We start from the raw sequence: 26793 nt of genomic DNA, 5'->3' as shown, positions 1-26793 counted from the left end.
CTCTCTTCGACTAGGATGAATTCAAACCAAACTGTCCAAAATTCGATTCCGTAGAAGTTGTAAATTTTTGAACTGGACTTTACCTAATTCAATCAAAGATCAAATTAATTGGCGATAATAGCCTATTTATCAAATTAGGCTACTTTCATCGAGTTATTTTTCGACAAATGACCCGATCTCGTGAGTGGCTTGATAACGAATGAGAATATATGCAAAATCAAATTGGGAATTTTACATTTATAAGGGTAGTGATTATGGAACTATTAATTTAACATGTGCCACGAATAAGCATTAACCATTGAAAATAGCTACGTACGTAAATCCATGAGATGCTAGTGGGACACAAGATGAGACTTAAAAACGGAACGGAAGATCCTGTTTGTTGCGATAAGGATCAAGTGTTAGTATCAATCAATATGAAATGATATCTAAATCGTTGTAACATAAAAAAAATTGCACTTATTGATGGATTTGGTAGCAACTAATTTTAGGAGTCGGATCAAATGAGAAGAAATAGTGCGGAGTATTATTTAAATTTAATCTTAGGAAGCAAGTAATTTTATATGTTTTGACAATGAAATGAAGGAGTTGTAAATTAGTAAATTACAATGGAAGAAATTTGGAGGAAAGTAAGATAGAATAGTGAGTTAGTTTGGCATGGGTTGTTGCGTATGAATTGAGGTCATCAATTGTACAATCTACACATACCACACTAATAATAAACTTGATAGTACTTGTGTTTTTTATATCCTTACTCTATTTTCCTCATCTTGTTCATGCGGTTTCAAGTCCCAACTCTTGGTGCAAAATAAAGTTGACTAATTAATCATCAAACCCACTAATCAGGTAGGTACTCTTATATTCCTTCTTCTTAAATCATTTGTTCAACTTAAATCTATTTATTAATTTAATTTCATATCTTTGTTTGTTGATTCATTTGCATTGCATGATGAATTTCAAAGACTCCCGCTTTCAAGTGTTGGTAAAAAACTGGAGTACTAGATTAAAAGCTGTTAATATCTGAATATATTGTCAAGTTCTTAAGAAAAAATATGGTTGTATGTGATATGAAATGATATTGTTGTGAACTCATAACATGAAACAATGATGCTCCTCACTAAAATCATTTCTCTGATCATTATGTTCGGACATAAATTTTTCTTTCCATTTATCTGATATATGTGAGGAGTATTTTATTGAAATGGGAAGAAAACCGACATCCAGATGAAGTATGTAATACGTTGATTTTACCCATGGGGCCTATAGCATTCCGAATGTCCATCTCCCGTCTCCTTCCCTTCCTCTCCTTAATGTTTGTATGGAGAAATTTCATAGAGAAATCGCGGGAGAGAAATGGTGGAGTCAGTTTCCCTTGTTTGGCTAAAAATAGGTTGAAGGGAAATGAACAGATCAATTTTCAACCTCTTCAGACATAGGAAATTATGATCCACTTATTAACAATTTGAATGTCCGTTTCCTCTCCCTTCTCTTCCTTCCTAGTTCCTTCTATGGTATCCAAAAAAATATACTACCCTTTGACCTTTGTTTGGATAGAAGGAGATGGAACGGACGAGGGAAAGGACAGGTCAATTTCCCTTGTTTGGTTAACAGAAAATGATTTTAGGAACATGAACCAATCTATTTTTCTTAGCACGTGTAAATCAAAATCCCTCCAACACACGAAATCTACAGAAGAAAAATGACTACGTCTCTTCAGTCTTCCCTTTCCTCACCACTGAGTCCAATACTTGTATGAGTTTATGCATGTCTTGCTGCTGTTTTTGTAATTTGTTCAATAACTGACAGCATAACCTTCTGATATGGTGTATTATTGCATCAGCAGACACCAACTGTTACTCAAAACATGGCCATCATAAGCGGCTTCATAGCCAAGAGCTTCAACCTAGACGACAAGATAACGATTCTTCAAAACAAAGCTCAACTGCTGGCTGCTAGAGCAGCTGATATTACTTCTGAGCTTGACATGGCAGACTTACAGTTCGGAAAGAAACGAAGGAGACAAGTTGAACTCTGGTTGAGAAACGTCCGACAGAAAGGGTCAGAGATTGAGACCATCAGCGACAAAGTCAAAAATATGAGACTTCTTTTGCCAAGTCTACAACTCAAAGATGACATTGCGCGGCTCTCCAAGGAAACTGAAGAATTAATTGATCAAGGCCAATTTCGAAATGGTCTTACATTGGATTTAAACAACACTAGGCTGCCACTGGTGACTCGAAATCTAGTGGGGCAAATGTTTGTACAAAACACTAAAACAATCTGCAGATGGCTCGGAGATGATAAGGTGCAGAGGATTGGAATTTACGGAATGGGAGGTGTCGGGAAATCATCCCTTATGATGCATGTTCACAACATGCTCTTGGATAAGAGTATTTGGGGTGATGTTTATTGGGTTACTGCAAGTCAAGGTAGTGTAATAGAGTTGCAAAACAAGATTGCTAGATCAGTAGGTTTGTATCTTTCGAGTGATGAAGATCCTAGGAAGAGGGCTGCCATGCTATCTAGCATCCTATCAAGGATTGGGAAAATAGTGTTGATTCTAGATGACTTGTGGAACCATTGTCCATTGGAGGACCTAGGAGTTCCTATTTCATCGACTAACTGTAAGATTGTTGTCACTTCTCGTTCTTTAGACGTGTGTCGTAGGATGGCATGCCAAAGATTTCTTAAGGTAGAACCTCTTCCTGAGGGAGAAGCATGGCGCTTGTTTGTGGATCGTCTTGGAAACTACAACACACTTTTAGGGGAATGTAAAGAAATTGCAAGGTCGGTTGCCAGAGAATGTGGTGGTTTACCTCTTGGTATAAGGACCATGGCTCGGGCCATGAGCGGGGTGATCGATGTCAATGAATGGAACAATGCTCTGCAAGAGCTGAGAAAACCTTTAAGAGGGCAAGACGACATGGAAAACGAGGTGTTTCCGGTCCTAAGGTTCAGTTTTTGTCACTTGAATGATACCAGGTTACAAAAATGTTTTCTGAGCTGTGTGTTATACCCTGAAGGTTACAGAATACTCAGAGAGGAACTGATCGATCTTTGGATATCAGAGGGATCACTTGAGGAGACTGAATCCAGGGAAGAGCAATTTCAAAAGGGGAATACCATCTTAAATAGGCTCGAAAATTCTTGCTTATTAGAAGCAAAAAATTATAATGGAGAAAGATATGTGAAGATGCATGATTTACTAAGGGATATGGCAATCAGCATCACAAAGTGTTCCCCTCGCTTTATGGTCTATCCAAGAGCCGAACTAAATGAAGTACCAAATGAGGATCAATGGCCTGAAAATGTCGAAAAAGCCTCGTTTGTTCATAATCATATTTCTGAAATTCTACCAGGAGTGTCACCTAAGTGCCCTAAGCTCACTACTTTATTGCTTCAATGCAATCCCTTGGAAAATATCTTGGATTCTTTTTTTATACACATGAAAAACCTCAAGGTTCTTAACTTGTCTTTTACAAGAATTAAGAGAGTACCAGAGAGCATATCCAACTTGGAAAATCTTTCTGCAATTCTGGTCAATGGTTGTTGGAACCTAACTTATGTGCCCTCATTGACCCGGCTTCAGAAACTAAGAGAACTGGATTTTCGGCACACAAGGATCAAAGACGCACCTGATGGACTAGACCGACTTACAAACCTGAGACGTCTCGACTTGTCTCAAATAAAAGATCTATCAATCCCATTTAGCAGGATTCTTCCTGGGCTGTATAATTTGCAGGTTTTCAAACTCAGCCAAACCCTAAAAGGGATACATCTTATGCGTTTAAGTCACCTTGAGAGAATACATTGCAGGTCAATTTTTGATATGAATGATTGGGCTAAATTCATCGAATCTCGACATCACTGGAAGCTCAAGAACTACAACTTTATCCTCCTTGGAACTGCTGACTACTCTGTTCCATCTCGGGACCAAGGTCGGTTAAGTGGCTTGGATCGGATTGTATCAGTCTATAAGAGTAGCTTGAATGGAGGAAAAAAGGGTATTCTTCTTCCAAGAAACATCCAATTTCTAGGAATCAATGATTGTCAGTTCCGCGAAAGAGGGCTACTTGATGCTATACCCACCTTACAAAGAGCAACAGAACTAAGGGTATGTGAAATCAGGAATTGCGAAGGGATAGACTACCTATGGTCACCCACAGCATCACATCCTACACCAATTCCACCACAAACATTTTCCCATTTCCGAAAGCTACATATCTATAGTTGCCCTAGAATCAAGAAGTTATTCCCGGTTGCATTGCTAGAACAGCAACTCCTACCAAACTTGCAAGAAATCGAGCTTGTCAACTGTCCGAACATGACCGAGATTATATCAGCTAATGAAGGAGATGAAGCAAATGTCGGGTGTAAAACAGGTTTACTGTCACTTGCGAAACTGAACACATTGACATTGTGTAACCTGCCTGAATTAGAGAGTATTTGTAGGGGATTGTTGCTTTGTAGTTCTCTGAATAACATAAGCAAGGAGAGTTGCCCAATGTTGAAGATGATTCCACTTTCACTTCCTTTACTTTGTGATTCTTCTGATGGTACTCTCCATTATCTGCCTACTGATATTGAATGGTGGACATCTCTTGACAAGAGTTACCCTAAAGATGTGAAGCTCCTTAGGAATGCTCTCATTAAACGTGCTTGTATAACTTCAGTTTTATGACACTTCATTTTCATAAGTTGCATCAATTTCGCCTATACAAAATATGTACATAGTGATATATAGACTGATTCTCGAATTAAGTCGCCTTTGAGCATTCATTTCTTTCTAAGTATATATGTAAATTGTACTGTTCCACTCATCATGTTTACGTAATTGATATAACTATTTTCGTATTATCATATAACAAGGATTTTTTTTTTTTTTTGTTGACAACGATAAATTGATATTATATAAGTAAAAGAAATTCTACATATCATTTAGTTACATATTACCCATTTCTAAATAGACGGGCACGAAAAACCGCTAAACCCAGGGCGCCCGAACCGGGCCTCCAAAATTAGGGCCCAAGTTCATAATCCTTACTATGTAAAAAAAAAAAAAGTTAAAAATACAATTGAGTAACTGACAATATGGCGTTGATTTTTCCTTCCCAATATCAAGCATTCACGCTTCAATTTCTCCTTCACAATATGGCGTTTGAGATATTCTACTTCCCAATATCTTTCAATCTTCACATAAATGACAATCGTTTCTAATATGTCAATGTTTTCTTCATTCAAATTACCCATATAATTAAAGATCTAGTTAATATGGAGTACTATTTCCTAGAGAAAGCAACCGAAATTGATCAATTTCAAGTCCAAAGGTTTAACAAGGAGAAATAATTTGAAGATAAGGTAGGAATTCCTCTCTAATTTTACGAGTTTTAGTTTTAGTTAGTTTGTAATTCACGATGATTTTGGTAAATTCATGATAATTTTGGGTCGAATCCTTAATTTCATGCCTAAATCTAAAGTAATTAGGCCGTGCTATTCTAATTTCAGCCCCAAATCTAAAGCAATTAGGCATCTTCATGCGTAGGCTTACAGCTTACTGGTTCTCTACTCTTCTATATTAAATCAATTTTTTTTTGAGGAAATTATATATTAATCAATTTGTGGATTAATCATTACTAATTAGAATAATTATGAGTAATTAGATTTACTTAAGCAACTAGTTTTACACCCGTGCAAAAAAAATGCACGGGTCGTAACAACAGATGTTAAGTGTTCAATATCGTAATAATATAAATTGTCCATAGAGACGGTATTGAATTTAATCGGGCCTCTTATTTATTATTGTAACCACATATAATGAATTGAGCTTCTTTATTCAAATGTTAAATTCAAATGACGGTATTGAAATTGTAAATATGATATTGTAGATGCCTGATTACTAAATAAATGTTTTTGTCTCATAATAATGCTTTGTAAGACTTCTGTTTTTTTTTTAAGATAAGAAAATTAGTGCTGGTACTTTTTTATAATCATTAAAATCTTTACCATGTGTATTTTTTTAATATTATAATTATATGAATCTTTTTCAAATTTTGCTAAATTTTGTATATTTCTTAACATTATGAATTATAATTATATGAATGTGCTTTAATTCATATCGAGACTTGCATTTTTTTTTGTATAGGAATGTTATTTGGGTACCTATCAATAAGAAAACCAGTACAAATAATTTGTAATTTCATTCATTTTGTATTTTTTTTAATTGTTTTCGTTCAGATGTATTCCTAACATTTTAGGAAAATATATAAGTATAATATGTATATGTAATTATAAAAAAAGTTAAAACTAAAATTAAAATATCGTAAACTCAGTAGTTTGAAAAGGAGTAAAAGAAAAGCAAATAAAATGAAATATAGGAGAGAGGGTAATTAAATGTGTAGGATGAACATGGGGGGCCCTACCTTAATTTTTTTTTCTTTTTAATCCTTAAAAACCATGGACCAATAGGAGAGCTTTATTGGCTTCAGCTTTTATAGATAAAGGATTAGAAAAATCATAATTCTATACATGTTCATGATTATTTTGGATTTTTGGTTGAATTCACTACTATTTATGATGTATTTTGTTGAAGATTTTGGTTATCAGTTTAGTTATGTAACTTTTATTGGTTAAGCAAAAGGAAAATGACAGTATGTTCATTTTAATGAAGTTTGCTTGGAATTTTTGGGGCCTCATTTTTTTTAGCACCGGGCCTCGAATTGTTTTGAGACGCCCCTGCTACTCGACATCCAACTACTCAAACTAAACTGCGATGTGGACCAAAGAGAAACAACAAATATAACAAGTTACTAATAGAACATTAGTTAACATGTAAAATCAAATAGGGACAATATAAGTCAATATAAGAGACAGATTAAAAGAGAGAATAATAATCACTTAGTCCATCATCTGAGAAGAAGTTCTTATACTCGTACTACACATTTTAGTTTGTGCTTTTGAAGAAACCCAACTTGATTAGTTAATATTGATGATGCCTTAAGACAAATTACTCTCATTGTTATTTAGTTGTGTGTCTCTTAAGTTTTAACCATGTAACATGAAGCTCCAATTATCAATTCAAGGTTATCAAGAAAGTCATCAAGAAGATCAAAGATGAAGATGGTCAATAGTGTTAAAGTCGTGTTGTTAGGAGATCTTTAACTCGAGTTTATGTCTAGGTGGAAAAACAACATTCGATCAATCTGTTACTTATGACTCGTCCTTCAAAGAAATATTTCAAAAATATTTGAACTATTGTTAAAATACTTTCAATGTTCACAAATAGTTTTCTAAAAATGTTTTGATGTCTTTGAAGAAAATAGAGCTTTCAATGTCTTGCTAAATAGTTTGCTTGTACAATAAAACACTTTCTATAAATGGGTTGTTGCTTTTACATTTATGGAAATGTTTATGATTCCCATAAACACAACCATTTATGCTTGTTTCTTGATGAAAAACCTAACCCATATTTGTGTGTGCACTAACCTGATTTCTTGCTTAAGTATACACCGGTTTCTTGAGGAAGAATACTCGGTTTACTTGGAGAAGAATTTCGGTAACTTGTGTCGTTGCCCAAACAAACTATTTACATTATTTTTATCACTTGGACTAATGGTGTGTGAGATATTTTAATGTGTAAAGTGTACTTGGACATTATAAATACCTTGCTAAATTCATTTTTACAAGTGTGCAACAAAGAGTTTAAAACTGAAAAAGACTTAAGCTTTGTCGAGTAAATTAACTTTGCAAAATCGTTAATCACTTAACAATTATTGAGTCACATTTTGCAAGTTTGTTTTTTCTCTTTGAGTCTTTTAATGAGTTTGTTGTGTTGCACTTAGTCGTTTAGTTGAGTTCGAGGATCCCGTGTTTGCACTTAAACTTTATCTCCTCCGTTCAATTGTGTGAACAACATTGAGATAAGTGGAGTCTTGCAACAACCGGTGGAACCAAACCAAAGTCTTAGGATAGAGTTATCTTAAGCACGAAGTCTTCAAAGCGGAGTAGCTTTTGAGCAAGGAGTCTTTCGGCGGAGTAGCCCAAAGCAAAAGTCTTATTGCGAAGTAGTTTTAAGCACGGAGTCTTTCGGCGGAGTAGCCCAAAGAAAGAGTCTTGGAAGCAGAGTAGCTTTTAAGCAAGTAGGTTGGGGAGTTGTTTTATTATTCGGGGGTGGTCTTAGTTTGTATGAGTTTACTTCTAAGACGTTTAATAAAATAGCGCTGGACGTAGGTCGCGGAGTAGTGACCGAACCAGTTTTAAAAACATCCATACTCCGAGGTGGCGCGTCGCTTTCGGGCGACGACCTAACAACCCTTGCATATTTTCACTACACCCGAGCCTAGAAGATGTACCACACCCTTGCCTATTTGACACCACCCCCAGGTGTAAAGGTGGCGCGCCACTTCTGAGCGACGACCTAGAAACCCTCACATATTTTTCACTACACTCGGATCTATGAAGTGCCGCACGTCGCTTCTGAGGAGACGCCACAACGATGTTCAAATTCCGATTCATGTCCATAAAATGTGACTAAGTTTTTATGTTGGCTGCCACAGACTTACCGCAACCCTCCTCCTTTATCCGGGCTTGGGATCGGCAGTGAATACCTGAAAACACTCAGAGGCGGAGTTATGACTCATAATTTCTGTAAAATTACAAAAAATGTCATTGATATAATGGGTGATATAGTTAATCTATCTTACTTTATGCCCCCACTTGACTAGAGCAGGTAATGGGTCGTGTCGTGACGTGCCGACTCATCGTGCCCAACCCAAAATTTGTCCCAACTGATTATCGGATTGTCATGCCGTGTCGTGGCAGGCCCGAGTTCTCATTCCCCGACTGTGGCCCGCCCCTGGCCCGACCAACCACGACATCGGGTTGTGCCTGGCCCGTGGTCTGGTTCGTGCCTGACCCATAGGCTGACCCAATTTTCTAATTTTTTTTTTAAAATGTTATTTGATTTATAAATAATTAATATAAGTAATAATTTAATGAAATTTTAATATATTTAATAAGTAAAGTTATTTATATTTGTTTACTAGTTTGGATGCCCGTGCGTTGCAACGGGGTAATTAACTTAGTTAAAAAAAATTGGTTATAAGGTCTTAATATTTACATCTTATGTCTAATCATTTATTTAGATATGATCAAAAGTCAAAACATCTTATTTAAGAGACGCAAAAGATGTTAGGTTGATACCTAAGTTCCAAGGATGCCTCATATTTATAATCATAAGACCACTACATCTTATGTTAATCTTTCGATGTGGGACAATTCTATTATTTTTATATAATCCTACATTATTTTTCAATGTGAGACATATAACATACTAAGAAGTACACAATTTTATATATGTACAAATTATATGAAATCTATACGCTAATGATATCATTTTTACCACGAATCAAATTATGTTATTTTCATAATTTTCTTAATGATATTTTTTTGCCAAATGAAATGTAAATTTTTTTTTATAAAAATTAGAAACATCATGTGAATATAATATAGGAAATAAATTTTATAATAATTAAAAGATTCTCCACTTTATTTTTTACATCAAAAAATATTATTTATAATACTTTCCTAAATTAATTTTTAAGATCACCCCACCTTATGATAATTTTCTGATGTGGGACAATTCAACTATTTATATGTAGTATATTTACCACACCTACATTATTTTTCAATGTGGGATAAATAACACACGAAAAAGTACACCATCTTTTTTGCACCTATTTCGATATCCAACCCGATTTAATAATGAGAAAATATTATACTATCTATTTATATTCGTACATTTTTTTTCATTTTTTGTCATAATTAAAATATGTACAAATGATATAATTTAAATTATATTTTTTTTTCCTAACACGACTTTTAAGATGTAATTGAGGGAGCAATAGAATATATAAGCAAATGCAAAATATTTCCCTTTTCTGTTGCGATTTTGATTAATGGTTAAAAATTATGATGTATTTTAGCTACTCAAATGTAATGAGGCATAATAATTACCTATATTTGAAAGTTAAAAAGATTTAATTCTACTATTTATCAAAGTAAAAAAGCTCATTATTGATTTGTTTGTGGATTTAAGATCTTTTTATGCAACACTTCATTGTATTATAATTCATAAATTTTCTATTTTAATGCAGAGATTATCTTTAAATGACACAAACAAATTTATGTATATTTAGCACCCATTTTATTTTTTAATTATGACTTTGTCTTAAATAAAGTTATTATACTATCGATTGTCTTAAAATAAACATTATAATATCACTAATATAGTAATATATAATCGCTTTTATAAATATCTACGTGATTAATTTTTGTATGGTATTGTTGTAACTAAGGCTTGCCGTTAATACAAACTCTTATAAGAACTCTCTAAGATAATTTTTAAGCGATTCAAAAGATTTTGGGTTGATACCCCTAAGCTATGACTCATATTTATAATCATGTGATACCTCACCTCATGATAATCTTCTAATGTGGGACAATTCAACTATTTATATGTAGTATATTTACCACACCTACATTATTTTTCAATGTGGGACAAACAATATACTTAGAAATACACCATCTTTTTCACACCTAATTCGACATCTAACCCAGTTTAATAATAATAAGAAAATACTATAAGAGTACTATTTATTAATATTCGTATAGTACATTTTTTTTTAACTTCTTATCGTAATTAAAATATGTGCAAATAATATGATACTATATTCTAATGTTAGCATTTATTTACCACGAATCTAATTATATAATTTTTCAAAAAAAAAAAATTATGTTACTTTTTTGCTAAATGAGATGTATAAGTTTTTATATAAAAATTATAAACACCATGTGTAGATACCTCATTTCTGCACCTCCCGCCAACCACCCAGTGATGATTGGGCCGCATGTTTAGCATATATCGCGATTTTATGACGTTTCGTAAATCGGTTAATAAAAGGTAGCTCAAACACTTGTGTCTACCCCTTGGTTGTCATCTAGGTGTCATTACGGTCATTTTGGCAGTAATTAGAGTACATTTGGAGTCCGGCTCAAAAACCGTCTTCATTTCCTAAAACCGTCAAATCCCGAGTCAAAAACAATTTGCTTGTCTACCTAAGGTTAGGATGTCATAAAATGTTATGGGTATATCTCATTTTGAGTCTCATGTCACTTCTTTGGGCTAAACTTAAAGTTTACATTACAAAATGTGCATTTCATTTAGCTAAAATAATAACCCGACCTTTAGGCCCATTTTACGAGGTGATAACGACTTTTTTGGGTCAGGCCTATTTCACAGAAAGTTCTAGATCATTCTTTTAGCTTTCCAACGCTACTGAAATTATCTTATTCCAAGTCTTGTAGAGAAAGTTATGCCTAAAATACGATAGGCTGTCAAACGCGTTTTCTACGTGCAGAAGGAACCTACCCGGGAAAGGACGCAGTAAGTGTTACGCCTCTTCCAAGGGACGCAGCTCCTGCTGCGCCTTTTCTCAGGGCTTTCTTTTTGTCCAAGTTTCCGTGTTTCAACCTAAGTCGGTTATTTCCGGATCTTTCCTGTATTCTACCCTTACCATAATTCCTCCGTGTGTTTAGTATAAATAGGGAGCTTCGTTCCTCATATTTCTCACGCGAGTGTCCGCCCTTCTCTTCTCCCTTTGCATTCTAAAACCGTGCTCTTGCTTATTGATGTCTACGTGCTTGAACTTTCGACCACGTAAGCTTGGATCCTTCTGAGTACCAGTCTCGTTTTGCATGACCGACCAATTTGACCACTACACCATAATCAATAATTCAATTTATTTTAAATCCTTTTTCAAGGGCACTTTCATATTTGCATAGATCGAGTCGAGTTACCACTAAAAACCGATTTAGTTAAATTTCGCGACGCTAACATGTAAGTCTGAGGGTGTAAATCCCACTTTTATTATTGTATTTTATCTTTGTATTAATTATTGTAAAATTTACGTCGAAAGCATGTTTAAAACCGATTTACAAAACCTTTTATCAAACTGTTTTTACGAATTAACGGGAGACGGACGTCGAGAAGAAACGCAGCACCTGCTGCGCCTCTTCCTGAGGTTGCCGCAGTTTCTGCTTTTCTTCTTCTTCCTTTGTTCTCTGTTAATTCGTATTATTTCTTTCGTCTTTCCGTCTTTTCCTCTTATTTCGTTCGTATAATAATTTTAATACATAGTTCTTAAATAATTTATCATCCTAATCCGACGTAGATCCCTAATAATCAATATTAGCGGATTTTCGTCATTAACATCAAACCCGGATTTTTAGAGACTCGATTCGTTCATATCAAGTTTCTGAGATTCGACCTTTTGTACATGTTTTCGTCCGTCTTTTACATCGTTTCAATTTAACCTAATTCGTTTTCATTCACTTTAACTTGTTTGTAATTCGTTAATTAGTTATAATAGTCTTAATTAGTTTTTATCTCATGTTTTATCGTTTTTATGACCAAATTCATATGTAAATAATATGTTAAATCACTTCTACTTGAGTCAAACATCGGTAATCGATCATTAAATCACCAAAGACTATTAACGGTATGCAGTTCCGGCTTCACAACCAGAACTCACCTCAGGAACAGACGCAGTGACCACTGCGCCTCTTCCAAAGGATGCAGCTCTGCTGCGCCTGTTCCGGGTTGAGTTCTGCCTCTGAACTTCCGTCTCTGCTTTGACCTAGTTCATTAGCTTACGTATTAATTAACTATTAATTGTAATATCATCACTAATCTGTTCGTTTTCTAACCTTAATTTATTTTTCCTTTTTCTTTTCTCAAATTATCCGTTTTAAGTGTATTTTCGACGTAAATCAATCAAACCATTGTAATTAGTTGTAATTTTAATTGTATTTTATTGTATCTTTATTATCGTTTACTTGTTTTCACATGTAATTAATCCTAAATCCTACCTTGACATTAATGAGTGCTAATTACATGTTCACCGACTTAGTTTAATTCACATGCTAGGATCAAAACGTTGGATGTTGCATTGCATGCATATAATCGATAACATATCAAGTATAGATGATTTTCCCTAATCATTAGTAGAGGCTGCTATCGAGGCGGGCGGGATTAGGTGTTCGATCAAAAGAGCTTCCTAATACGTACCCTCACCCCTTACTCCAGATCTCTGCGAACATCCATGTTCATTGGCATCCACGAGAGTCATTCTAGACATAGAATGCTAAGGGTAACGAGTTCTTAGTGTCTATGTCATTACTTCCCAATATCAAGCATTCACGCTTCAATTTCTCCTTCACAATATGGCGTTTGAGATATTCTACTTCCCAATATCTTTCAATCTTCACATAAATGACAATCGTTTCTAATATGTCAATGTTTTCTTCATTCAAATTACCCATATAATTAAAGATCTAGTTAATATGGAGTACTATTTCCTAGAGAAAGCAACCGAAATTGATCAATTTCAAGTCCAAAGGTTTAACAAGGAGAAATAATTTGAAGATAAGGTAGGAATTCCTCTCTAATTTTACGAGTTTTAGTTTTAGTTAGTTTGTAATTCACGATGATTTTGGTAAATTCATGATAATTTTGGGTCGAATCCTTAATTTCATGCCTAAATCTAAAGTAATTAGGCCGTGCTATTCTAATTTCAGCCCCAAATCTAAAGCAATTAGGGATCTTCATGCGTAGGCTTACTGGTTCTCTACTCTTCTATATTAAATCAATTTTTTTTGAGGAAATTATATATTAATCAATTTGTGGATTAATCATTACTAATTAGAATAATTATGAGTAATTAGATTTACTTAAGCAACTAGTTTTACATCCGTGCAAAAAAAATGCACGGGTCGTAACAACAGATGTTAAGTGTTCAATATCGTAATAATATAAATTGTCCATAGAGACGGTATTGAATTTAATCGGGCCTCTTATTTATTATTGTAACCACATATAATGAATTGAGCTTCTTTATTCAAATGTTAAATTCAAATGACGGTATTGAAATTGTAAATATGATATTGTAGATGCCTGATTACTAAATAAATGTTTTTGTCTCATAATAATGCTTTGTAAGACTTCTGTTTTTTTTAAGATAAGAAAATTAGTGCTGGTACTTTTTTATAATCATTAAAATCTTTACCATGTGTATTTTTTTAATATTATAATTATATGAATCTTTTTCAAATTTTGCTAAATTTTGTATATTTCTTAACATTATGAATTATAATTATATGAATGTGCTTTAATTCATATCGAGACTTGCATTTTTTTTTGTATAGGAATGTTATTTGGGTACCTATCAATAAGAAAACCAGTACAAATAATTTGTAATTTCATTCATTTTGTATTTTTTTTAATTGTTTTCGTTCAGATGTATTCCTAACATTTTAGGAAAATATATAAGTATAATATGTATTGTGGGGTAATATCCGTATAAGACCCTTTAAATTTAGGACTATAACGTAAATTTAACATGTGAAACATGGTCATAAACGAAATACAACAATAAAACGATAAAGATAAAGAATCAACCTCGGGTCCTTTTAAGTGCGGCGTAAAGAACAGAAATCAACAGAGATTTCCTCCTAATTGTTGCACCCAAGACCGTCAGAGACTATGCCCTTGTGCTAGAAATGCTTTCTAATTGACTTGCAATATTGAGAAAGCTATTGTGAGTTTTGTCGATGTGAGATCTAGGAGTTTCAGAGAAAAATGTTCCGAAACCCTAATTATTTTTCACTAATGATGATTCGGTTAAGCAAGAGGAGAAGCTCTCCTTTTGTTCTCCTAATCTCGGCAAAACCGAGAGGGGCCTTGGGAAGTGGGCTTCCACTTCCTTTTAGAATTAGCTCATGGTCCGGTTCGTAAATCGCTAAAATGTATATGACGCGGTTTTGTTATAAATCGTCATCGGTTATCGGTTATTAAAGCATCAACTAATAATACGGATTAGTTGAAACATTAATACATGTCCGACAAAGACGATATTGTATAATTATATTCAATATACATTTAATTAAATATAAAACGCTTATATTCAATTTACGAATTAACTGCTTAATTCGCCTTAGCCATTATTATTTAATCCGTATTAAATAACATATCTCAACATCACATTTTGACTTATTATTAGTCAAATAACTCGGACTAACTGGTTAGTCAAAATTGGCATCAACATGACTGTATTTTCATACTGTCACATCTCTCAAACGTATCCTATAGGTGTGACTTTTAGGGACCAGTTGATCACCGCCATCTGTATGACAATAACGTCAAACTTATCTAGCAAGCCAACCGTTATTGATAAACGTGGATCAACTGATAATAATACCAAAAGTATGCCCTTTGATCCTTTTAGAGATTTATAAGTCCTTGCACTAACTGTTAAGGACACCAACCCCAACAAGCTCCCACTTGTCCGTACAAGTGTATGTGCAATGACGTTATCCGCACTAACTGGAGGACACAACTCCAACAAACTCCCACTTGTCCGTACAAGTGTATGTGCGATAACCGATTCTCATATTCATTTAAAATTTCTCCCACTCAATGTAAAACAATTTGCGATCCGGATCCGCAAAGGTCGTATTTTACAATCGATCTGGATCAAGAGTGGTTTCCCCGACTAGAGAGTAACTTAACCGATAAAACGAATCCGTATCCGAGCATGGCCATGCATTTCGATTCTGACTCCTCGAGTGGCCCTGAGAAATATCGAGTACCCGATAAAGGCTGAATATTTCCTTCAACTCGACTCCTTCCGATCTAAGCACACATGAAATGACCCGAAAAAATCTACTTGGCCCCCTGTTACGGATGACCGTGAGAAAGAAACCAAAGTCACCCAAAATCCGCCTTAGTCTCAAGAGACAATCGATAGTCAAAAGAATCGACTCTTAGGATCACCATGGAAGTCCTATCCACGACCGGGCACCGAATGTTATAAAACATTTAGGACTCCACGTCGATGTCACAATTGTGTCCTACGAAATATCCGTATATATCGCCTCTGTGATTGGTCACAACCGGTTGACTTATGGCTCGTTGAACCCACCATCAACCAACGTCACAAAATAATTGCCAGAGTTATCAGCTCATGTGGGCAATTAAGGACTGAAAAATATAATGTTCGTTCAGTTCACTTTGTGGTGTTCAAAAATTGTCGTACAATTCCACATGAAAAACAAAATATATAAATATCAAAACGATGATGTCGTATAGAGTACAAAAGGGAATGAATCTAATCCATAAAAGAGTACTACAACTTAGGAACACGTTTAATTCCCATGGAATTAACGTGCCCTTCATGCTTATCTTGTCGTAATGCTTTAGTGAGAGGATCTGCTATGTTATCATCTGTAGCAATCTTTTCTATCACTACTTCCTTTTGCTCCACGTAATCCCGGATTAGATGAGCTTTCCGTTGTACATGTCTAGACTTGTTGCTAGACTTTGGCTCCTTAGCTTGGAAGATGGCACCACTATTGTCACAATAGATGGTGATCGGGTCATTCGAACTAGGCACTACAGATAGTCCATGTAAGAATTGACGCATCCATATCGCTTCCTTTGTAGCTTCAGACGCGGCATAGTACTCGGACTCAGTCGTAGAATCTGCTGTAACAGTTTGTTTCGAACTCTTCCAGCTGACCGCAGCGCCATTAAGAGTAAAAACGAATCCAGTCTGAGATTTCGAGTCATCTCGATCCGTTTGGAAGCTAGCGTCTGCGTAACCGGTTGCGCATAGCTTTTGAGGGCCTCCATAAGTCAATGCCCAATCTTTAGTCCTCCGGAGGTACTTAAGAATGTTCTTGACAGCTAACCAATGTGATTCACCTGGATGCTGTTGGAATCGACTTGTCATACTCAATGCATATGCCACGTCCGGACGTGTGCATATCATGGCATACATGATTGATCCTATAGCCGAAGCATAAGGAATCCGTGTCATGCGCTCTTTCTCTTCCGGTGTCTCTGGTGCCTGAGACTTGCTCAAATGCACCCCTGGAGCCATAGGAAGGAACCCCTTCTTGGAGTTAGTCATGCTGAATCTCTCTAGGACTTTGTCTATGTAAGACTCCCCGACGAGAGATAGCATCCGTCGTGATCTATCTCGATAGATACGGATGCCTAGAATTCTTTGTGCCTCTCCCAGATCTTTCATCTGGAAATGGTTTTTCAACCATACTTTCACCGAAGTTAAGAGAGGTATGTCATTCCCAATCAGGAGTATGTCATCGACATACAATATTAGGAAGACAATCTTGCTCCCACTCGACTTGATATAAAGACATGGTTCCTCGACCGATCGAGTAAATCCATTTTCTTTAATCACTTGGTCGAAGCGATGATTCCAACTCCGAGATGCTTGCTTAAGTCCATAAATGGAACGCTTAAGCTTGCATACTTTCTTAGGATGTAAAGGATCGATGAAACCTTCGGGTTGTACCATGTACAACTCTTCCTCCAAAAAGCCGTTTAAGAAGGCGGTTTTCACATCCATTTGCCAAATTTCATAGTCATGAAAAGCGGCAATCGCTAAGATAATCCGAATGGAACGCAGCATGACTACGGGTGCAAAAATTTCATCGTAGTGCAAACCTGGCACTTGGGTGAAACCTTTAGCAACTAGTCGTGCTTTATAGATATCTTGTTGACCTTCCACAGAATGCTTTATCTTGTAAAGCCATTTGCATTGAAGGGGACGAACCTTAGAAGGTAAGTCAACAAGATCCCACACGTTGTTCTCATACATAGAGTCCATCTCGGATTGCATGGCCTCAAGCCATAGCTTTGAGTCGAAACTAGTCATGGCACCTTTATAGGTTGCGGGCTCACTACTCGTTAAGAGTAGAACGTCATCTATGTCATGTTCCTCGACCATACCAATGTATCTGTCCGGAGGAATAGAGACTCTTCCCGACCTCCTAGGTTCCTCAGGAATGTTAACCGCAGCCGGGATTGAAGGAATAGGTTCCTCCAATAGTTGCTCGGTACTTGGTTCTGGAATCTCCGACGATTCAAGGTTCTATCACTCTTTGCATTCTCGAGAAATTCTTTCTCTAAGAATGTCGCACTAGCCGCAACAAAAACACGTTGTTCGGTTGGCGAATAAAAGTAATGACCAAGCGTTCCTTTAGGATAACCTATAAAGTACGTCTTGACCGATCGCGGGCCGAGCTTATCCTCGTGTCTCCACTTGACATAAGCCTCGCAGCCCCAAACCCGTATAAAGGACAAGTTAGGGACCGTTCCCTTCCATAGTTCATATGGAGTCTTGTCAACAGCTTTAGACGGACTTCGGTTAAGTATTAGAACAATGGATGAAGAGCATAACCCCACAATGAGTCAGGCAACACGGTGTGACTCATCATGGATCGAACCATATCAAGTAGTGTTCGATTTCTCCGTTCGGACACACCATTCAATTGAGGTGTTCCAGGTGGAGTTAACTGTAGGGCAATCCCACAGTCTTTAAGGTGTTGATCAAACTCGTGAGAAAGATACTCGCCACCACGATCCGAACGCAGTGTTTTAATCTTTCTTCCCAGTAGGTTCTGTACCCTATTCTGGTATTCCTTGAATTTCTCAAAGGATTCACTTTTGTGCTTCATTAAGTAGACATAGCCATATCTACTTAAATCATCCGTGAAAGTGATGAAATACCTATAGCCTTCTCGTGCGGTGATTGACATAGGTCCACATACATCCGTGTGTATGAGTCCTAATAGGTCAGCAGCGCGCATTCCAACACCTTTGAAGGAAATACGAGTCATCTTACCGATGAGACATGATTCACACGTGCCAAATGATTGAAAATCAAAGGCCGAGATAGCTCCATTTTTGATGAGCTGTTTTACGCGTTTCTCATTAATGTGTCCCATACGGCGATTACCATAGATACGTTTGATCTTTGTCACCAACCTTTAACTTTTTATTCATTACGTGTAATATTTCGGTGGTCTGATCTAAAACATAAATTCCGTTCATGGAGACTGCCTTGCCATAAATCATATCGTGTAAAGAGAAAATGCAAGTATTATTCTCTATTACAAATGAAAAACCAAGTTTGTCAAGTGCAGAAACTGAAATAATGTTTTTCGAAAGACTAGGTACATAATAGCAGTCATATAATGACAACTCAAATCCGCTAGGAAGCTGGATCACATATGTCCCCTTTGAGACGGCAGCCACTCTTGCTCCATTCCCAACACGCAGGTCCACCTCACCCTTTACGAGGGGTTCGATGTTTCGGAGCCCCTGCACATGATTACACAGATGAGAACCACAACCAGTATCAAGTACCCAAGTTCCGTAACTTGCGTGGTTAATCTCAATCATATGAATAAAAGTAGAAGAGGATGAAGACATACCAACAGGTTTAACACGACCTGCCTTTAAGTCCTCATGATAAACAAGACATGTACGCCTCCAATGCCCAGTCTTGTGGCAATGATGGCATTCCATGTTTTCATTCTTGCTCTTTGTCGCGCCTGATGAGGTGCTCGACTCACCAGGCCCACTCTTACCTGAACCCGACTTCTTGAACTTCGGTTTACCTCTCGCTAGGTTTGCACGAGCTTTGCCCTTACCTTTCCCCTTGTTTGACACAACAATAACATCCTGTTTCAAGCTCCCACTGAACTTCATGTCCTTCTCGGTCTGTACGAGAAGGGAGTGCAGTTCATGGGGACTTTTCTTCAAATCATTCATATAGTAATTCGCTCTAAATTGCGAAAAACCATCGTGGAGTGAGTGAAGCATGCGGTCGATCATAATGTTCTCGCTGATCTTACAATCAAAGGTCTCCAGCTTCTCGACATTCTCAATCATGCTGAGAATGTGTGGGCTAACTGGTTGGCCCTTCTGGAGTCTCGCATCAAAGAAGCGAGTGGTATGCTCATAGGTCACGATTCTCGGTGCTTTCGAGAATTCCTTAGTGAGCGTGGTGAAAATCTTGTTTGCACCATGGGCTATGAAGCGTTTCTGCAAATTGGGTTCCATTGCAAAAATGAGTACGTTTTTAATCGCACCCGCTTCCATACAGAAATCATTAAACTTGGTGATTTCAGCAGCTCTAGCCGTGGGACCTGGGTTTGCCGGGATGGGCTCTAATAGATATTTGAGCTTCCCGTCGGCGGCGCAGATTCCGTAATGCCGCCTCCCGGTCCGCGAAGTTTGATCCATCATTCTTCATCGAGTAGACTAATTCATCTGATTCATGAAGATCCGAAGCCAGGACTCACGGTCCAATGTGGCACTTGGCATTGGGTTATCTGTAGAACCAGCCATTTGTTTTTAGCAGTTTAAAAGTTCGTGATCTACACTGAAAAGAAAGAAAAACAAAAACGAAATAAGCAACTCATCGAGGTGATTTAAGTCTATTTTAAAAAAAATTTTTAACGTGTAGACTAGCACACTTGCATAATTGATCTCCCTCAAGAATGATACAAGTGATCCCAAGATTCAACTTCTGTAAATTGATAAGCCAACTGTTTAGCTAATTCTTCCGGAAGAACTCTTGGTCGATAGATTTCCGTAAATCCTATCTATAGTCCACCATAGTCACAGGATCGTACGAGTGACCATAGTGTTGAGATAAAATAGGTCAATCGGTTCCAACTTACCCGACGTAGAAGGGGTCATATTATGCCTACCGACGAAGAAGGGACTCATTGGAGTTTGACCTATAAAGACCGTTCTCAATTTTGGTTTATACGAGGAAGATCCCATCAACTTAATTATAATTCATATTAAGTGAACGAATAACTAGCGTTTGCGTGAATGAATTAATTTAGGTGATGGCTTAGCAAAAATCGTGTGACATGAGAATGTCAAAGAAAACTAACTCGTGACCTCTATATGTGTCAGTTTTCATGCAATAATCCTAAAATGATTAGAAAAAGTTAAATGTGTAGGATGAACATGGGGGGCCCTACCTTAATTTTTTTTCTTTTTAATCCTTAAAAACCATGGACCAATAGGAGAGCTTTATTGGCTTCAGCTTTTATAGATAAAGGATTAGAAAAATCATAATTCTATACATGTTCATGATTATTTTGGATTTTTGGTTGAATTCACTACTATTTATGATGTATTTTGTTGAAGATTTTGGTTATCAGTTTAGTTATGTAACTTTTATTGGTTAAGCAAAAGGAAAATGACAGTATGTTCATTTTAATGAAGTTTGCTTGGAATTTTTGGGGCCTCATTTTTTTTAGCACCGGGCCTCGAATTGTTTTGAGACGCCCCTGCTACTCGACATCCAACTACTCAAACTAAACTGCGATGTGGACCAAAGAGAAACAACAAATATAACAAGTTACTAATAGAACATTAGTTAACATGTAAAATCAAATAGGGACAATATAAGTCAATATAAGAGACAGATTAAAAGAGAGAATAATAATCACTTAGTCCATCATCTGAGAAGAAGTTCTTATACTCGTACTACACATTTTAGTTTGTGCTTTTGAAGAAACCCAACTTGATTAGTTAATATTGATGATGCCTTAAGACAAATTACTCTCATTGTTATTTAGTTGTGTGTCTCTTAAGTTTTAAACATGTAACATGAAGCTCCAATTATCAATTCAAGGTTATCAAGAAAGTCATCAAGAAGATCAAAGATGAAGATGGTCAATAGTGTTAAAGTCGTGTTGTTAGGAGATCTTTAACTCGAGTTTATGTCTAGGTGGAAAAACAACAGTTCAGTCAACTGTTACTTATGACTCGTCCTTCAAAGAAATATTTCAAAAATATTTGAACTATTGTTAAAATACTTTCAATGTTCACAAATAGTTTTCTAAAAATGTTTTGATGTCTTTGAAGAAAATAGAGCTTTCAATGTCTTGCTAAATAGTTTGCTTGTACAATAAAACACTTTCTATAAATGGGTTGTTGCTTTTACATTTATGGAAATGTTTATGATTCCCATAAACACAACCATTTATGCTTGTTTCTTGATGAAAAACCTAACCCATATTTGTGTGTGCACTAACCTGATTTCTTGCTTAAGTATACACCGGTTTCTTGAGGAAGAATACTCGGTTTACTTGGAGAAGAATTTCGGTAACTTGTGTCGTTGCCCAAGCAAACTATTTACATTATTTTTATCACTTGGACTAATGGTGTGTGAGATATTTTAATGTGTAAAGTGTACTTGGACATTATAAATACCTTGCTAAATTCATTTTTACAAGTGTGCAACAAAGAGTTTAAAACTGAAAAAGACTTAAGCTTTGTCGAGTAAATTAACTTTGCAAAATCGTTAATCACTTAACAATTATTGAGTCACATTTTGCAAGTTTGTTTTTTCTCTTTGAGTCTTTTAATGAGTTTGTTGTGTTGCACTTAGTCGTTTAGTTGAGTTCGAGGATCCCGTGTTTGCACTTAAACTTTATCTCCTCCGTTCAATTGTGTGAACAACATTGAGATAAGTGGAGTCTTGCAACAACCGGTGGAACCAAACCAAAGTCTTAGGATAGAGTTATCTTAAGCACGAAGTCTTCAAAGCGGAGTAACTTTTGAGCAAGGAGTCTTTCGGCGGAGTAGCCCAAAGCAAAAGTCTTATTGCGGAGTAGTTTTAAGCACGGAGTCTTTCGGCGGAGTAGCCCAAAGAAAGAGTCTTGGAAGCAGAGTAGCTTTTAAGCAAGTAGGTTGGGGAGTTGTTTTATTATTCGGGGGTGGTCTTAGTTTGTATGAGTTTACTTCTAAGACGTTTAATAAAATAGCGCTGGACGTAGGTCGCGGAGTAGTGACCGAACCAGTTTTAAAAACATCGTTTGTCGTGTCTATTTCGTTTTATTTCCGCTGCCACTCTAAACTCGAGTTTTACTTTCAGAATCAACGGTCGAGTACACTGTGTCTTCTGCTTGCTGAATCGTTGTTGATTACTTCTAACTCTATCGTTCTAAGTATCAACTTCTCCTTTCATCTAAGTGTTGCCAAAAGTGTTTAAGAGTTTTAAAAGAAGGTTTGATTAACCTTAAATTTTTAAATAGACACCTAATTCACCCCCTCCCCTTCTTAGGTGTTCTCGCCCTTGACTCTTCAGCTTTATGGTTTACCAAACATATTATAAACTCAAGGTTATCGGATCAGATCCTAGGTGACGCATTTCTCTTAGAGATGATGACTAAGAAAATATTTAAGTCCGACTTGGAAAAAAAACGTGATAAAAAAATCCGTACTTAATATTTACCACTTCCTCCATTTTTCATTCTCCAGGAACACAAATTCTCATTATAGACGGGAGATATCCGTCTATAGTTATCGACGGGCCAAATATCCACTCACTTTAAGCATAAGACAAACAACAAGTTTGGCGGGGCCCAAAAATATCACCACTTTAAGCATATTTGACCCGTCTTTCACTTTAAACGGATATATCCGCCTATAGTGAGACTAATTGCTCGGGAAATGGGAAGAAACGAAGAGAAATGGAGGTGATATTATATGCATGTATCTTGGATTCTCTGCCATCAGTCTAAAATAATGGATAATGATAAATCTATTACCGTTTTTACTAATGTCATTCAAGTTGTGACGTGTGAGAGAGTTAATAGCAAGATATTCATATAATTAGTTTGTATTTAAGTGGCATTAAACTACACCATAATAACGTTATCGCCAAAAATAAAAACACAAATTCTCATTTAAGGCGGTCACTATCCGTCTTAAGTTAAGATGGGTCAAATAGCTATCACTTTCATAGATAAGACAAATACAAAATGCCTAGATATTAACAAAAAGACTTCTTATTTATACAAGTGATATATATTCGTAATTTATTTTCGCAGTACACTTTTTACTCATCTCAGTACTTTTTGCTTACTAATTTCCACTTGATACCCCTGAGAGAAAGACTAATGTACTACATCAAAGAAAAGCAAAAAAAACGCAGTATAGTATCCATAATACACCTTACCAACCACCACTCCCTTCCACCCCATCGGCCACCACCAAATGTAACCACCAGGCACCATCGCAGCCGCCAGCCACCCAGACGACCGCCGTCGACAGTCCTCGTTGCCAGTGAACAATCCTTTTCGTGACTCTCCTTCATCCTCTCAAAGTCGCCTCACCCGACATCGACGACGACTAACAAAGCTTATTGTCCCGTGATGAGTAGTATTTTGGTAGCTTTTACCCCGCATTTATACCTTATTCTGACTCGATTTTGTATGCCTAATTGATTAAATAGCTCATTTAATTACTAATTTATAATAATTAGTCGTCTTAGCTAGAATTAATAATTAGTCGGATTTTTATTTAATATTAGTACTACTATTAATTTATTATAATAATGTGTAGGCAAGGAGGAATAATGAGACTGATATAAAACAGGTTAGGACGAAGTCAAATGGTGAATTTGTGCAAGAAAGTCAAAGCTTGCCTTTTACTATTCCAAAATCACAAACCACCTTTTTTGTTCTTGGTATTTCGCTGGATTCATCACCAACCACCATATTCTTTAATTTATCAGCATCACCATTTCATCTTTATTAATCAAATCACCTATGTGGACACAACCACCTGCGCCGCGCGCACCCGCGCGTTGGTTTTGAGGCGGCGACACTTCTCCCACGGAACTCCGACGCGAGGCCGAGGCACGTCATGGGCCGTTACCTATTTGAAAGGCATTAAAACCGGTGAAAGGTTTGGCAAGCCTGCATTTGTGGAGTCGCCACCAATTTTTATGGAAAATTGGAACCGTTCGAATACTTCGCGTCATGTCAAGACACAAAGTAGTGACATGAACACTAAGAAATTCGTTACCCTTAGCATTCTATGTCTAGAATGACTCTCGTGATGCCAATGAACGCGGATGTTCGCAGAGATCTTGAGTAAGGGGTGAGGATACATATGTGAGGGTACGTATTAGGAAGCTCGTTTATTTGAACACTTAATCCCGCCCACCTCGATAGCGGCCACCACTAAGGATCAGGAAAGTTGTTTATACTCGATATGTTGTCAATTGTATGCATGCAATGCAACATGTATGTTTTAATCCTAGCATGTGAGAATTTAAACTACATCGGTGAACAAGTAATTTAGCATCCAATTGGGTCGAAGTTGGAGGTTAGATTCATTACTTGTGAATGGCAGATAAATAAATCATACAAGAAAAATAAATTGCAATAAATGAATTACAAAAAATAAATTACAATTGAATTACAATGAATAATTGAATTTACGTCACAAGTACGCTCGAAAAAGAAGAATTTGAAAAGAAAATAAAAGAATTAAAAGGAATATGAAAATATGTCGAATGATTAGTGATAATACGAGTAATAGCCGATTAAAACCTAATTAGAAAGCCTACGTCAAAACAAGAGTTCAGAGGCAGGAACCACCTCAGAACAGGTGCAATGTCAACTGCATCCCTTGGAAGAGGCGCACCAGTTCATGCGACTGTTCTTGAGTTGGGTTATGACTGTGAAAGTCAAACTCGTTAATTGTTATCGTTGGTTGATTGATTTGTATATATTATTGATATACAACTCGAGTGAAGGTGATTTAGTTAGATTATATGCATCGGGAACCATCATAAAGCAACAAAAACGAATTAAAATGAATTATTATACGTTAGTTATTATGCGATGTCGGAAACGGGTTTATATACAAACTTCGAATTAAAGACAGAAATTAAAAGATAAAGAAAAATTAAAATCATACATCAAACACGAATTCGAGGGACTTGATATGAAGAAATCGAGCCTTCTAAATCCGGGTTCGAATTTAATGATGAAAACCCGCAAATATAAAATTATAAGGGAGTTAAGTCGGAAAAGATTTGAAAAGTATTTTATAAAACTGTAACACCCCCATCTACCAAGGATCCTTAACAAGATCTTCCCCAGCAGATAAGGGCGTTACCATCTCGGTTGCCCGAGGAATAGTAAATATCAAACGTCAATAACATAACAATTACGTTTATTATAAGTTTAACTCAACAAAAGAAAGATACAACTGGTGACAACTATCAAATACGTGATACTATCCATGCCAGGACACGTGAAAGACTCGCCCCTCCAGAGCACCATGCTAAGCTCCACATATCAACACCTGCTAAGACCGACTGCTCACCAAATTGAATCACGACAGACATAACACAAAAAGAAAACATAAACAATACCACACAAGGTCAGTAACTGAAGGATAATATAAAATACTAGTTATAGCATACACACATCCAATCGCCACTTCCAATCACCCATCACCCTTCTGACTGCCCAAAGGACAAGTCCTGCCAGATTACGGCCGCAACCAACAATCCACACCGCCAGTGGGGGACCGCAGCCGTTCCTACCTAAGCCCCGCTCATCTTTACCGAGCGCAAACCCATGTTCCTTAATATGCACATCCCCTCTTGTGGCGGGTTCCACATGGGGCGAATCAAGGGCGTGAAGCCACTCCCGCAAGTGACTCCACTTAGCCGAGGGCGCACCTCGCGAACTACAGATAAACAACCATAACCAATTTACAATACCAACAACAGTACTAATTCAATTTAGACAACATAATCGACATACTAAACAATCAACAGCACCGAGTAGGAAAACCTACCTTTAGCAATCTGCCACAACACCGCGTATGACCGTATAACGACAAGCAACCACCATTACCACCTATTACAAACAGTATGACAAGCTCTATTGCTACTAACACAACTATAACCAAACTAAGGAAGACGATGATGATGATTACTTACCTATACTCAGCGTTCTGGCGACAAGACCGCTACCCGACTTATGCTTCCCATCCTCATGGTGTCTCAACTCACAAAGGGCTCCAAAGGATGAAGCTTG

The 26793-nt window shown here is 36.6% G+C and overlaps 1 protein-coding gene across 1 annotated transcript; it reads left to right on the top strand.

Moving 5' to 3' along the window:
* The first annotated feature begins 764 nt into the window (after nucleotides 1–764).
* On the top strand, nucleotides 765–4767 carry LOC141621884 (putative disease resistance protein At4g27220). The gene is made up of 2 exons (XM_074438035.1): nucleotides 765–846; nucleotides 1844–4767. Exon 2 carries the CDS (start codon nucleotides 1865–1867, stop codon nucleotides 4679–4681), a length of 2817 nt encoding a protein of 938 aa, XP_074294136.1. The 5' UTR covers nucleotides 765–846; nucleotides 1844–1864; the 3' UTR covers nucleotides 4682–4767.
* Nucleotides 4768–26793: the final 22026 nt, after the last annotated feature.

This window comes from Silene latifolia, chromosome X, assembly GCF_048544455.1.
Source record: "Silene latifolia isolate original U9 population chromosome X, ASM4854445v1, whole genome shotgun sequence".
Lineage (NCBI taxonomy): Eukaryota > Viridiplantae > Streptophyta > Magnoliopsida > Caryophyllales > Caryophyllaceae > Silene > Silene latifolia.
Note: the sequence above shows the minus strand (reverse complement) of the source record. Positions and strands in the feature narration are given on the sequence as shown.